The sequence below is a fragment of the Mytilus trossulus genome, chromosome 2 (genome assembly GCF_036588685.1).
Source record: "Mytilus trossulus isolate FHL-02 chromosome 2, PNRI_Mtr1.1.1.hap1, whole genome shotgun sequence".
NCBI lineage: Eukaryota > Metazoa > Mollusca > Bivalvia > Mytilida > Mytilidae > Mytilus > Mytilus trossulus.
The window spans coordinates 8,835,495-8,850,540 of NC_086374.1; the positions used below are offsets into that span (position 1 = coordinate 8,835,495).

General features: G+C 31.7%; 1 protein-coding gene across 1 annotated transcript; it reads right to left on the reverse strand.

Moving 5' to 3' along the window:
• Nucleotides 1-4,764: 4,764 nt before the first annotated feature.
• LOC134704883 (uncharacterized) lies at nucleotides 4,765-14,636 on the reverse strand. The gene is made up of 5 exons (XM_063563666.1): nucleotides 14,528-14,636; nucleotides 10,628-10,805; nucleotides 7,959-8,107; nucleotides 6,555-6,675; nucleotides 4,765-5,030 (listed from the first exon to the last, which is right to left on the reverse strand). Exons 1-5 carry the CDS (start codon nucleotides 14,565-14,567, stop codon nucleotides 4,862-4,864), a joined length of 657 nt encoding a protein of 218 aa, XP_063419736.1. The 5' UTR covers nucleotides 14,568-14,636; the 3' UTR covers nucleotides 4,765-4,861.
• Between the last annotated feature and the right edge of the window lie 410 nt (nucleotides 14,637-15,046).

Below are 15,046 nucleotides of genomic sequence, written 5' to 3' on the forward strand. Positions count from 1 at the left end.
CTCTTTGCATTTTATTTTTATCCTTACACGTAGAGATACCACATCTATAGAAGTATTACATAACTATTTATTCTTGTACTACTAAGTACAATAATGTGAAGGGATAGAGAAGCGCAATTAGAAAATAATTGTTTAACCTTTTGTTAGATAAAGTTCTATCTTATTGTACTAATTTCAAAGACTTTTGTAGATTTTTTTCACGTTTGATTCACATAACAACTATACAACATTTATTTCTTTGAAATAAAAAAAAACAATTTTTAAATCATAACCAGTATGAGCCCGTTAAAAATTCACAGCTGCCATATTTTTTATTATCATGGACAGATTTGGATTCAACATTAGGACAAATTTTAGTCTTGACTTTGTCTCCAAGTCAGTATCACAATCAGTAGCTGTACGAAATTTAACGTTGGTAAAAATAGTGCGAATATGAAAAGTGTCCCAAGTCAGTGAAAAAATTGTTATTTATTACCTGCACAAAACCAACTCATCATTATAAAATAGACGATAATCAATATATTGAATAAATTGACACATACGAAAAACCGATTCAAAAGGTCCAAGGAAGAACAGTCCAAGTTTGTTGTTTGGGTAGAAACGTCAGATTTTCGTGTAGGGTAAAACAGTACTACACAAAAAAAAACACGTAGATCTTTACAATTGTTTTTCTTTAAGACATATAGTAAAACATGAATAAAGCAAATAAGGTTTTTCGAGGTTCCAAGTAATTATTAAATAATAATTTACACATGTCGTCAACCTTGCTTATATGTTTTTTTCTTAAATAACAATGACTACGCAAATAATATTACATTAAATCTGCCCAAGAGAGCTTACTTTATTTATATCATATGATATAAGAAACATCAGTATCTGTCCTTTCTAATGTTTGGATATTTAAGTTTCCCATTGCAAAATAAAAGATTATAACAAATAAAGAGATGATTTTTCGTTCCATATTGGTATAGTTTACCTTTTTTTTTTTATTGTGATGCTATTTGATCCCTTTTAAAAACTAATTGAATTTTTCTTTTTGTAAAAGCGTTGACAGAAATACATTTTGTATGGAGCGGAAGAGCTTCAATTTAAAATGTGCACACGGTCAACGCCTTTACAGTCATATGGAATTCCTGCAAGAAGCATTTAATACTTATAACTACAATTCTGCGCTATGATCATGAAAACAAGATACAATTAATTTTTTTTTCTTTTATGCACCTGTGCACTTTCTTGAGGGAAACGTGTATCATCATGAATATTACAAGTCATTTTGAAATTAGTGTTAATTTCAGAATGATTTGAGATTGCTATTAGCCAATCAAAAAACATATTGGTATGCATATATTTCCCAATGTGTTAGTTTAGTTTAGGATATTAGTGAAACAATAGTTCATAGATTGAAGAATTGGTTTTACATTTATTTTGAACCTGTCGGTTCAATTTACAAAACGGAATATCAAATCCTAACTTTTACATTAATGTTATTTATAAAGCTTGTAAAATTATATACAATCCATGTAACGATGATACTTTGTTTGAATAAAATTATTCATTAGGATATTTTTTTAACAGCGATGTATTGAAAACAAATCAAGGATAGGTAACGGAGTTGAATACTCATCTGTAAAACAGAGGAGAAAGACAAAAAGATATTCAAGCTTATATGTGGATAACGAACAACAGAATCTAATTCACAACACAGAAAACTAAAGACTGAGCAACACGTACCCTATAAAAAAAACCTAGGGTTGATCACATGTGCTATCGAAGGGTAAACAGAACCTACCCCAAATGTTACGCCTTACAGGGCACTCTTACAAAAATGCCGACAAGTTATATCTTGTGACTGGGTAGTACGCAATAGTGGGGTAGGTGGTTCATGAGACATCGGTAATGTTGTTTTTTTTATTCCTAAAACTTCGTCGAATTTGAAATTTGAAATTAAAACAAATTTATTGTGATAAATCATAGACAAGACTGTCAACAGTATAAACCGGGATATATAAGTGTTTGATGATGGTAATGTGGTGACTAAAATTAGAAAATTTTCTAATAAGCCGCCGAAACAGATATTCCACGGCGGTCAACCAGCTCGGAACTTCGGTGTTAAAACATCCCTGTGAGCATAACCGTCCACCAATAAAATCATGTTAAGAGAAATGTAAGCTTAGAATACTTGATTACAGCTTGCCGTGTTGATCCTTTTTGCTTTTTACACACGAACCTAGCTCCTATGATTTTTACGGTAGCAGCCAATAATTATTGAAAAATTTTCAGGGGCCATAACTCCAAAACAGGTTGTTACATTTTCTCAAACTTTCAGGGTGAATTCATCTAGTCATGTTGATCATTATTTACATTTTACACTATTACACTTTGAACAGCGGTATATACAAAATTTGGTCCTGGTATCTATAATGAGTTTCTATACTTATGTTGCCTTTATTAAAGCCAGATCTTATAATTTTTGAAACAATGACGATATACGAGAAAAGGTTACAAATCAGCACATCAGAGGTAAAAACTTCAAAATAGGCTAGTTGATTGGAAAACAGTTTTGTAATTAGAAATTGTTGTGCTGTCCATTTTTAGTCTGTCAGTTTTTTTTCTGTAATTGATATAGATTTAGAAATATTAACCAAAACTGTGCTTTGACTCGTATGCCCATTTATTTAGAAAAACAGTCAAGATGGTGAATAAAAATATTTAGGCGAAATGAACAAGTTTTGTAATTGTCATTCTATAGAAGAAGCAGAGAAACTAAAAAATTAGTCCAGTAAGCAGTTTTAGCGGAGAAGGTGTTTAAAGAAAAACTAATGGGTGACGGACGCAAAGTGATGGCAAACAAACTCATAAAAATTTCTCTGCTACCAGACATAAGTCGTTGCAATCTTGAAAAGATTGAAAAGAATTGTGCCACTTACGACAATAAAATATAAAAAATAAAGATGAAAAACAGATAGGACCAATAGTGAGATAGAAGGAGTAATACACAATATTTTGTATACCCATACAGAGAAAAGAAAACTCATGAATTATAACAACTGCTCACATTGATATATGATACCTCTGCGAAATTGAACCCAATTGAAATATTTGACATCCTCAAAAAGTGTGTTTTTACTTTCAAATAGGAAGATAACAACCGTCTTCGAAAGTAGCGTAATTTTACCTTACGCTTAATTAATAAGGAACTTGGAAATAAAATTCACACACCAAATAGAAGAATATCCAGGATTATGAAATAATTTTTGTAATTTTATTTTGGTTTTTGGATCAAGACTATAAGTTAATACAAAAGTTCTTCTTCATTGTTGATTGTATCAATGTTTAACAAAAACCATAGCAGTGCTAGCATATTAAACGGAATAACGATCTCCTTCATTGTCGACCAAGATATGTATATCAATTTCAATTTTGATATAACTTAATTTCACATTTACTTAAATATTGCGAGTTAGTTAAATAAAAATTAAATTTCAAAAAGATTTTAATCTTACATATTCAACTAACATTATTCCCTGAATAACTTGTGTACCAACGTGTGATTTCCCTGAATTTGTTAATACTGAAAGATTAATGTGAAAAAAAATAAGATTCTCTAAATGTATGCTTTTTTGCTTTAATATTTTCACTGATACTTATATTATCTATGTCTCTCCTACGCTTTCCTGAAGTCTTAAAAGTGTCAGTATGTTGGAAGTAACTTTAAAGTATAATACTTGTATTTTTTGGTAACTTTCTATTTTTTGATTTTATTTGAGCTTGAACGGTACAGGACGGTATGTGCGTAAGGCGTTCTATCTACAGTACATTTAAGATATTCTTTAAAAAGAAAAATGAAAAAAACATATGTCACATTCAAATTATCTCCCTTTCGCCAAAATGCAAAATATTGCAATAGACAGTTAGTTACCTATAACTAATGCAGTACTTACGAATAGTAATGATATGCAAAGGTTTTAAAACGCATTAACGGTAAAAGTTTAGATAAGAACGTGTGATACACATAAAGTTGTGCATTTAGAGAGAATTGTGTGTTTGATAGATATTAAAACTAAGACATAATTAACACTACAATTTAAGACTCAAACGAGGCATAAATCCCCAAATTCGCACGTCAAGAGATAAATTGCAAAGGTTAAAAGTGACAAAGGGATCAGAAACTCTTCCATCATCAAGGAGATGAGAAAGGAAAGAATAAATTGCACTACAAACTTATTTGTCAAACTAATACAAACAACCGTGTCAGATGAATAGAGTGTCAGAAGATTACAAAGAGATATCTCATCAACTGACAATGTCATGGCAAAACATGAAACAACGAACAAAAGACAAACAATAATAGAAAAAACACCTTATAGAAAACTTATGACCTGAACACCACCAAAACAGGGGCAAAATTTGTATTCAAAATAAAAATAAAAAACGAAATAAAAATGTTGACGTGTCATGCATTTGTTTTGGTATATTAAAAGATGAGCATTTTAATCACTCCATGAAAAAGTCTTGGTTTCGGTTTCGACTTATAGTGAATGTCGATTAAAAAGCAAAAAATTATTCCCAAAGTTCTGGCATGCAAACACTTTGTTTTTTCGGGATCTTTTCCTCCAAAAATATATTATTTGTACTGTTTCAATTCGATCAAGAAACCGGTTAAAAAAAGAGAGAGAAAGAATAGAGAGAGAAAAAGAACGCAGGTGTTTCGAACTAAAACATTAAAAGAAACGTAGTTTGATAACGAAACAAAAAAGATACGGATTGATTTAAATTCTCTTACGACTTTATTTATTCAGAATTTTTGTTATTTCTTATTGTTGACTAAAAACAATCTAATTAAAATCCGAGGTTGTGATAGCTACTCTCCCAGTACCACAAACTTAACAAGTACACATGCGTCATCTAGATGACCTGTGACCATTTCTTTTATTGACTTTGTACTTTCTGGTGCACACGAATCAAACTGACAACTACATGACATAATACTGTTGACTACAGATGTGAACCAAGATTTAGGATCGTCTTCTCTGCAAAAAATAAAACAAATTCATTATTCCAGTTTAGATATCAGACAATTCCAAATTTCTCCTTAATGTGTACACTTTTTTTTCATTGCAGTTTTTGCTTTTTCATAAATTCCTTCTCAAAAATATAACGGGAACAGTCGGAGAACTCTTTAAAACCCTTTAAACTTTTTTCAAAACTGCCATAAGCAATATGCTTTGGCATGCCTTATTTGTTGCATTACTTTTCACTTAGAATTTGAAGTGCTATAAACATACGCTGTTACATCTGCAAAGCCCCACATCAAGGAAAGATATACACAGTGTACACAGACGTTAGTTTACGATATTAGGCATATAGACAACATTAAAATGCGTTTACTGTTTATTGTAAAACTAGACTGATTATTTAAATTTTACACAATTTGATAATTTCATTTAAATTATAAAATACATATAATGACGATACTCCTCTGTAGTATGTACAAATTGTTTTGATTCGTTGAATTAGCGTCACGTATTTTACATTACAAAAAACATCATCGTTCAAATTGAAAGTTACATTTTCTTTGATATTTTGGCGTATTAAACAATGGGTTTTTTTTATGAATAAAAGAATGCTTCTATATAAATCTTAGTACCAATTTAAGTGAAACCTAAATACAATAAATTCTTTTCCCTTATCAATCTTATTGTTATCGAAAGATAAATAATCATTGTCTTATTCCTGACTTGGTACTGGCATTTTCTTATCAATAATTGGTGGATTAAACCAGAATTGATAGCTAGCAAAACCTCTCATTTGTATCAGTGTTGCATAAATGTCCATTATAATGACAACAATGTGTTCACAAACAGACATAGTATGTAAAAATGTCAAAAACAGGGGTACATCAGTTAACATTGTATTTTCTCTTTCAAGAAATGTGTACACACGAAGCTTGAAATAAGTAGATTATTAATGTTAGACAGATAATGTCATTACTCTCCGTAGTCGTGGAAATAGTTATTTGGATTTTTTCAAGCAGCAATTGTGACAATATGATGGGCTTAACATATATATATTTATATATATTTATATTTATATTCTCAATATGTTTAATAAAATTCATTGAATGAAATAACACAGGGAAATATCTATCAAGTAAATTATACAATTACGTTTCAGACTGATGGTTTAAATTCAAGATTATAACTACATGTACATTACATGTACATACATATAAGTACATGTGCACATTTAGGCCATATGTTGACATGTTATAATAGCAATTAATTAAAGAACTGGACATACACATATTCTACAGCTATAAATTGTCCAGATAGGTAAAATTGTCAATTAAAGTCAGCTTGATAGATATTCATCTGTGTATTTTCAGAATAAAAACTATTATTGTCAAGTAATAGAAATTTTGATAATCAGTTATATTCAAATGAATTAACTACTAATACAAATTACCATGTGTTGTGTTTCCTACACAATTCTTGTGTGTTCAATTGATTAAAATCTATTCATTCACTTGAATAAGAAATAACAAATATACTTACGCACAATTGAGGGAATCAGGTCTACTATAAGATAAACCACGTATGGCACCTTCAATACAACCAATAAATCCATGTTGTGCTATATAGTTGTTACTAGAACATGTCAGAAGGGCTTTTACATCTGTAATACAAAAGTATGGGAAGCAAAGTTTATATAACCGGATAGAGACATGTGTTAAACGTTAAAAAAAGTATGGAAAGCAACGTTAAATAAACGGATAGAGACGGGTGTTAAACGTCAAAAAATTTGTAAGGGTCGGAACCCAGTGCCTCGCCTAATTTTGCTGTTAATCGTAGGCCCAACAGAAATGAGGAAAAAAAATAAAAATACTCCTCTGTATACTATCCTTTTAGCTTGTTGTAGTTTGTCCAAGTTTAGTAAACAAAAATAGGATAGTTTATGAATCTAATAAATCTTTTAAAATCTTTAACTGCAGATTGTATGTTATGTTAACTGGAAGAAAAACTAAGTCCATGTCTAAGTAAAATACGGAAAAACAGCACAAACTTTTAACAAAACTTCCTTCTAGATACTAGCTTTTGATCATAATAGTTATCAAAGGTACCAGGATTATAATTTAGTACGCAAGACGCGCGTTTCGTCTACATAAGACTCATCAGTGACGCTCATATCAAAATAGTTACAAACCTAACAAATACAAAGTTGAAGAGTATTGAGGATCCAAAATTCCAAAAGGTTGTGCCAAATACGGCTAAAGTAATCTATGCCTGGGATAAGAAAATCCTTAGTTTTTCGAAAAATTCCAAGTTTGTAAACAGGAAATTTATAAAAATGACCACACAATTGATATTCATGTCAACACCGAAGTGCTGACTACTGGGCTGGTGATAAACAAGCTTCTGTTCGAGTTGGGTACAAAACCAGTATAGTTTACGAAAATTATAAAATTTTCGAAACTTTAACCAGATAGTGAATGTTATGTTTTACTGGCAGAAAAACTAAGTCCAGGTTAGTTTCAGAAATTTATTAAAATTTGAAAAACTTTAACCGCAGAGTAAATATTTGTGGACGCCTCCGCCGCATCTCCACTCTAAACAGTTAAATTTTAAATATTTCAAAAGCTCGAGAAGCCTCGCGCTTTAAATATAAAAATTTCACAGTCTCAAGTGGAGAAATATCGTAACACACTTGTGGCAGTTGTGGAATCTATATATAATCTTTAACCATCGATTGAGAAAAGCAACAATTATGTTATCAATCGACAGTTACTTGAAACGTGAACATCTAGGTTCATTTCTTCTAACATCGTTCACAATAATTCAGTTCCAATTCCTTTTGTTACAGTAATCATAAAAAGAGAATCTATTAAGCGTAAAACTTTGTTTTTTTCTCTCTCAATCCATTGAAAATAATAACATTTTTTTATAAAGTCGTAATGTTACCTTTTATTTTCTCGTCTTCACAAAATGACGTGGCAACGTTCTTTATACGCGCCATTACCTCCAAATAACGTCTTAGTTGCTCAGAGTTACACAAAATTCTCAAAGCTGCAATGTTGTTTTCGTAAAATGGAACAATCTTGCGAAACAAGCTAAACAGAAAACTTGAAATTGTAGTAAAAGTCTACTTAACACCAGTAATTAACAGTGCACACGCTGAAATGTATCGCCTCTTTAGTAATCATTCATATCATGTTGATAGTCATCAATATAAAGCTTTACTGCAACTATCACATTAACTTAACATGATCCAAGAAAAAGAGGTCAAGGTCATATAAACCAAACAAAATATACATGTACACCTTACAAACATTCAATACACTAAGTATAGTTGACATATTGATTAAAGTTTCTAAGAAACAGACTTAACCAAGAAAACTAAACAATGACCAATGAACCATGAAATAAAGATCAAGGTCAGATGAACCATGCTAGGCAGAAATGTATAGCTAACAATTCTTCCATACAACAAATATAGTTCACCTATTTCTTATAGTTTAAGGAAAAACAGACCAAATCACAAAAACTTAACACTGAGCAATGAACCGTGAAAATGAGGTGAAGGTCAAATAAAAACCTGCCAGACTGGCATGCACATCATACAATATTTCCATACATCAAATATGGTTGACCTTTTGCATATAGTGTTAGAAAAAAAAGACAAATATGAAGCATCTATGTCTTCTATCTTAATAAATATTAAGCTTTGAAGAAGCTAGCTAACGCATCCGCCGCCGCCGGATCACTATTCCTATGTCGAGCTTTCTGCGACAAAATTCACAGGCCCGACAATACATTACTTAAATTTGACTTCTTAAAAGTTAATTTCGTGTTATGGAAGTGTAATATGCCTTAATCAACTAGATATGACTTATGCTAAATTTAGCTGAAATGAGAGTTATAGATATTGTTGCAAGATATATAAATTGGCACCTTGTTAACAATTAAATGATTTTTTTCATCTATAAATACAGTTTTTCTTTTTAAAATTGCCTCACAAAAGACAAATTTCCCTTGTATTAATCAACTTTACAAAAACTCATGTTTTTTAAATGCATATTTAAACGTTTAGAAATAGACGACCAAATGTATGTTTTAATGTCATTAGTCGAAGACAAAATTACAAAGCCATTACTTGTCGAAAATTCAAACAACAGTCCACAAAACCTACATATTAAACAATACACCAAAAAAATAGGTGATCTTAGACGCTCTTGATTAAAAAGCATATCCTTGGCGGAACACGTCAAAAAGAAACAATTTTAAGCAGAAATAGTTATGCTTTAGTCATATTATTAATCGCAAAATAATCCTTCTTTGTTTTTTTTCTCACAAGACACTCATGACAGTAACTGAATGGTGAATTGGAGTGATTCGTTTTTCGAAAGCTTAACGGACGTTATAATTTATTTCCGTTTTTTACCGTTATTTCATTACAGAGTTTTATCATTTACATTCACCTGCGAGTAATGTAATGCGGTTTATTACAGAAACAAATCAAAAACGAAAATCTACATGAAATCCAGAAATGAACGAGCATCGTTGCTGCGATAGGGTAATCCTTTCCTACTACGCATGCATCAACAGCTAAGTGAATTAACATTTCAGTCAAAATGTCAAAATTGAGAACAGGAAACATTCGTAAAATAACCGATCAAACGATTTAAAAATCAAAGACAATGAAAACATTTCTCTAGTGACAATGAAGTTGAAAACAATCAATTAAAATCAATCCAACAACTCGCGGCCTACTAAACAACTAATTGCTTATACCCTGACCGAGTGATTAAGTTGCTAAACGATATAACAGCAAAATGGGCTCGAATCCTGTTGATGAAAGAATACATAGTTACTCCTGCTAACATTGCTGGGCTTAATATACGACACAGTATATGCAATTAGTGAATTCAGTATTGTGTAATGTAAAGTTATGCGATTTAGAACGTCTGTCGTATATATTTATGCTTTTTATGTAGGATTCTGAACCGCAATGGTAATCATAACTGCGATTGTCAAACTGAAGTGCGATGGTGGCATTGTGACGCTATCTTGTTGTTTTCTAGACCAAAGTGGAATGGTAGTAATGCTGCAATGCGATAGACTAAATAATCTATGTTTTCTATACGTTTCATTGAATTTCCAGTCCTATTTTTAACATTGTAGAGTTGATGGTAAATAGCTTAGACAAAAAAGCTGTTGTTAGTACAATCGTTCAGAAATTATAGAGGCTCCATACGAAGGTTATTTTTCCTTTTCAATCTTTGTCATGACTGAAAACGTGAAAGTTGTTTGAAATGCATATAAGTCAGAGTGAAACAAAAAATTTTGTTTAACTTTCATAATATTGAACACCTGTATATTTTAAATTAGGAATCGAATCACGCGTCATATAGGCCATCGTAAATGAGCGAAAGTACAATTGAACTTTGGAACAGATTATCGCATTTCAGCGACCATATGGTTAGATCACAACGTTATACGAATTTGTACTTTACATATATTTTTTAATGGAAATTGCGACGTCACAATGCATTATTAATAGCACGATAATCCCTGAGACGAGGCTATATTCTAAAACTATTTGAGAATACTTAATTTTAGTGAATTCTCACCTACAATAATCATCTACCATTCTTGGATCCAAATTATACCCTCCCGTCAATCTATCTGTCTGTACATAACTTTCAAAATGTGGTATTGTCTCTTGTGAAGCGAATTCGTCTACTAATTCTCCAATTCTAGATTCACACCTTTGTGAAGGAATGGGTGGCGGTACTGCCTGAGCCAAACCTACAATGAGAATGACATTCAGGGGTAGATGTTATTTAATCACTGTATAACTAATAAAACTAACACCTTAATTTAATAAACTTTATCAAACTTACCAAACAAATTCAGCAACATGCTTAACGCGCCTAATCAAAAACTTTTTTCTTACGTTATAATCAATTGAAACTGTAAATAACAGTAAAAAAAAGTTTGGATACAAAAAAATATATCTTTACTAAGCTTTCCAAAAATATTCTGTGACGTGCGCCTCGTCTTATAGAAGAGAGTCATTCAAAGGGACATTCAAACTAATCAGTCGAAAATAAACTGACAGCACCATGGCTCAAAAAGAAAAAAGACCATCAGACAACAGAGAAAACAGACAAAAAATAGTACAAAAACACAGCATAGAAACTAGAATGAGCATCGCGAACCCCACCAATTACTAGGAGCTCAGGTGCTCCGGAGGGAAACAGATCCTGCTCCACATGTGGCACCCGTCGTCTTTCTCGTTTATTTACAAACCAAAGTCTAAATCGGTAAATACAATTTTGGAAAAAGGGCACGGGATTGTAGTTGCGATATTTGGAACTTATCCACTATCATCTATGAAACAGATATTCCATAACAATCAATCAACTCATGTTGGTGTCCGTACAATTTAAGAAGGGTTGACTTAAACTTCACCAATTGGAACTATTGGTTTCAATAGCTTCCTTGAGAGGATCAACCCTCTATCAACAAAATCATGATAGGATTAACAATCCATGGAAAGTCGTTCACCTGTGAGATACATACTCCGTATGCAGGTGCTGCTGGAATGTTGCTACATAAAAATTAAAGTTCACAATTTGGAAGCTGAAATCTTCTTAATTATCTTAACTAGGGTAATTTTATCTTATTTTTATTAAATAATAGCCAAAGTTGTTCACATAACGATTTGAGTAAGAAAAGTATCCATGAACACCATCTATGATGACAATCACCTAACGTTTGATACTTGATATGGATTAAAGCACAATATAAATGTGAGTAATCGAGTATAGGACATAATCGATAGTATGAAAGATCTAAGATTAGACCGCAAAACATGAAGATCTTAGATTAGACCGCAAAACATGAAGATCTTAGATTAGACCGCAAAACATGAAGATCTTAGATTTGACCGCAAAACATGTCGTTAGTGAGATGCGACACAAACATAACGTATTGGTCAACTAATTCGTGATGGTGACCGTAGAACTGTTGTAGTATCGATTTCAGACGTTCTTCCTGATAATTTGCTGTATATCATACTTGTTTATAAATTTATACACAAATCTGGTAGTTAGTTTTATATTTTTTTTAATTTTGGGGCCTTTTATAGCTGACTATGCGGTATGGGTTTTTCTCTTTCTGGAAAGTCGTATGGTAACCTATAGTTGATAACTTATATGTCATTTTGTCTCTGGTGGTGAGTTGTCTAATTGTACTATTTCTAGGCGGTCAGTTTTTATTAGTGGAGGAAGCCGGCATGCCCGAAGAAAAACCTACGACCTGTGTTACTATCTAATTCAATTGAGATTATAGTCGAGCGCACCTACATCGTGAGTGATTTGAACTCACAAAGTCAGTTTTGACAGGCAAGTGATACAGTAGGTCAACTACTTAGATCTCACGGCCAGCCAGGCCCTTGAAAAAAGTGACATAAAAGGTAATAAGGTAAATGCATTGACTGTAGCAGCAATTTATCAGGTATTTTATTTATAGTTCTAGACAACTGAATACAAATATGAATGAAGATCATGTGTTTTTCATGTGCATTTGCACTTCATAGTACTACTAAGGACTTATTTAATGGATGATGTGGTGATAAACTTTACCTCCGATCTTTGTGAAATAGATATTCACTATCTTTGATGAGTTAAACATCCTAATGGACAACTTTTGTGTATTTGTTGACCAGGAAAAAACTAAGGATTTTGATCTGAGTGTCACTGATGAGTGTCATGTAGACGAAACACGCGTCTAAAGTATAACATTATAATCCTGGTACCGTTCATAACTATTAACACCACTGGGTCCATGACACTGCTGGTAGACGTTTCGTCCCCAAGGGTATCACCAGCCCAGTAGTCAACATTTCGGTATTGACATGAATATCAATTATTTTGTCATTTTTATAAATTAGGTTACAAAACTTTTATTTTTTCGCAAAACTCAGGATTTTTTTTAATCCCGGGAATAGATTACCCTAGCCGTATTTGGCTCATTTTTTGGAATTTTGGGTCCTCAATTCTCTTCAACTTTGTAATTGGTTGGCTTTATAATTATTTTGATCTAAGCGTCCCTAATGAGTCTTATGTAGACGAAACGAACGTCTTGCGTATTAAATTATAACCCAGGTACCTTTGATTACTATTGGTAGCTGAAGGGGCACTAGCTACGAGATGTATAAACAAATCTAGTATATTTTTTCCCCTCAACCAATAATGAAATGCAAATAGTGAAATAATAATTAGCTTTTAGCAGACAGTATGGTTCAATTTAAAAAAAAAAGCTTAAACATTGATAATGAATTATTTACTTGCAAGTGAATAATTCGACCTCATTGAATCCGTTTTCGTGTGAACTTCAATTCAACCTCTTAACTTGAGATGGATAACACGTGAATTGTATGTGTAAAGTTATTTAAAGGAAAATAATGTCAACATTGAAAGTGAAACATAGATAAATAAACTTATCATAGATACCTTGACTAAATTTTGTATATACGCCAGACGCGCGTTTCGTCTACAAAAGACTCATCAGTGAAGCTCGAATCCAAAAAAGTGAAAAGGTCAAATGAAATACGAAGTTGAAGAGCATTAAGGACCAAATTCCTAAAAGTTTTGCCAAATACAGCTAAGGTAATCTATGCCTGAGGTAGAAAAGCCTTAGTTATTCAAAAAAATCAAAAATTTGTAAACAGTAAGTTTATATATATAACCATATCAATGACAATTCATGTCAGCGCAAACAGTGCTGACTACTGCTTGTGATACCCTCGGGGAAATAAATCTCCACCAGCAGTGGCATCGACCCAGTGGTTGTAAATAAACTCATCATAGATACCAGGACTAAATTTTGTATATACGCCAGACGCGCGTTTCGTCTACAAAAGACTCATCAGTGACGCTCGAATCCAAAAAAGTGAAAAGGCCAAATGAAATACGAAGTTGAAGAGCATTGAGGACCAAAATTCCTAAAAGTTTTAAATCATTTGATTGACTGATTCGACCTTTAAAAAAATATTCTTATACAGGTAAAAACGATAATAAGCATTTATTTTTCATCTTTAATATGAAATTAAATAGACCTAGAATAACTCAAAATCACGAGTTTGCTTAATCTATTTATATCTATATTTATGTTAACATCGCTTATATGGTCATCGCAATACTATATAGGTCAACTCGATAATTAATAAGATTGCTTCTGGAATAATATACACACAAAACGAAGCTACGTATTTTCATGCTCGTGTCCTGTTTATTATTATTTTTTTTAACTTTTAATAGTTTGGATAATGTTTTACATTAATATAAATAAAATATGAGAATTTGATTAAAATCGGTGGACATGAATTTAATAGCAAGTGTCCCTTCAAGTAAAATTTCTGGAACATAAATGAATAATAAACGTATATAACAAGCCTTTTAATTAATATAAAGAAATATAAATGACAAACAACAATAAAAAATATTAAATTAAAATTAACTTACATGCTAACATCAAAACCAACATTTTAACAAAATACGTCATCTTTGAACATTCAAATGTCTATCTTTATTGAGGATCCTCTTATAAGGGGGTGTATATATACTATTAAACATATGAATTAACTCCGATTAAAAACGGTATATAATATGTTTTGAAATATAATAGCACTTATAACAATCATAATAACTGTGAGATGCCTATGACATTTCAAAATAGTTAATTGTCCAGTTTTAATATTGATAATATGTTGTTTTTAGTTGAAACAACATCCGACATATATACCGATACAAATTTACTGTTAGCAAAAGTATGAATTATTCGAAATACAAAGGATTTTCTTATTCCAGGCATTTTGGAATTTTGGGTCATCAATGCTCTTCAACTTTGTTCTTGTTTGGCTTTCTAACAACTTGGATCTGAGCGTCACTGACAAGTCTTATGTAGACAAAACGCGCGTCTGGCGTAATAAATTATAAGCCTGGTGTCTTTGATAACTATTTACAGCTGATTCTGACTGTCTT

Bases quoted from the DNA above. Each gene is read 5' to 3' on its own strand.
- LOC134704883 (XM_063563666.1), bottom strand. From the start codon at position 14,567: ATGACGTATTTTGTTAAAATGTTGGTTTTGATGTTAGCAT. The intron at 10,806-14,527 runs GTAAGTTAATTT...TTCTCATTGTAG, and splicing joins GTTGGTTTTGATGTTAGCAT to GTTTGGCTCAGGCAGTACCG. The intron at 8,108-10,627 runs GTGAGAATTCAC...TTTTCTGTTTAG, and splicing joins ATGGTAGATGATTATTGTAG to CTTGTTTCGCAAGATTGTTC.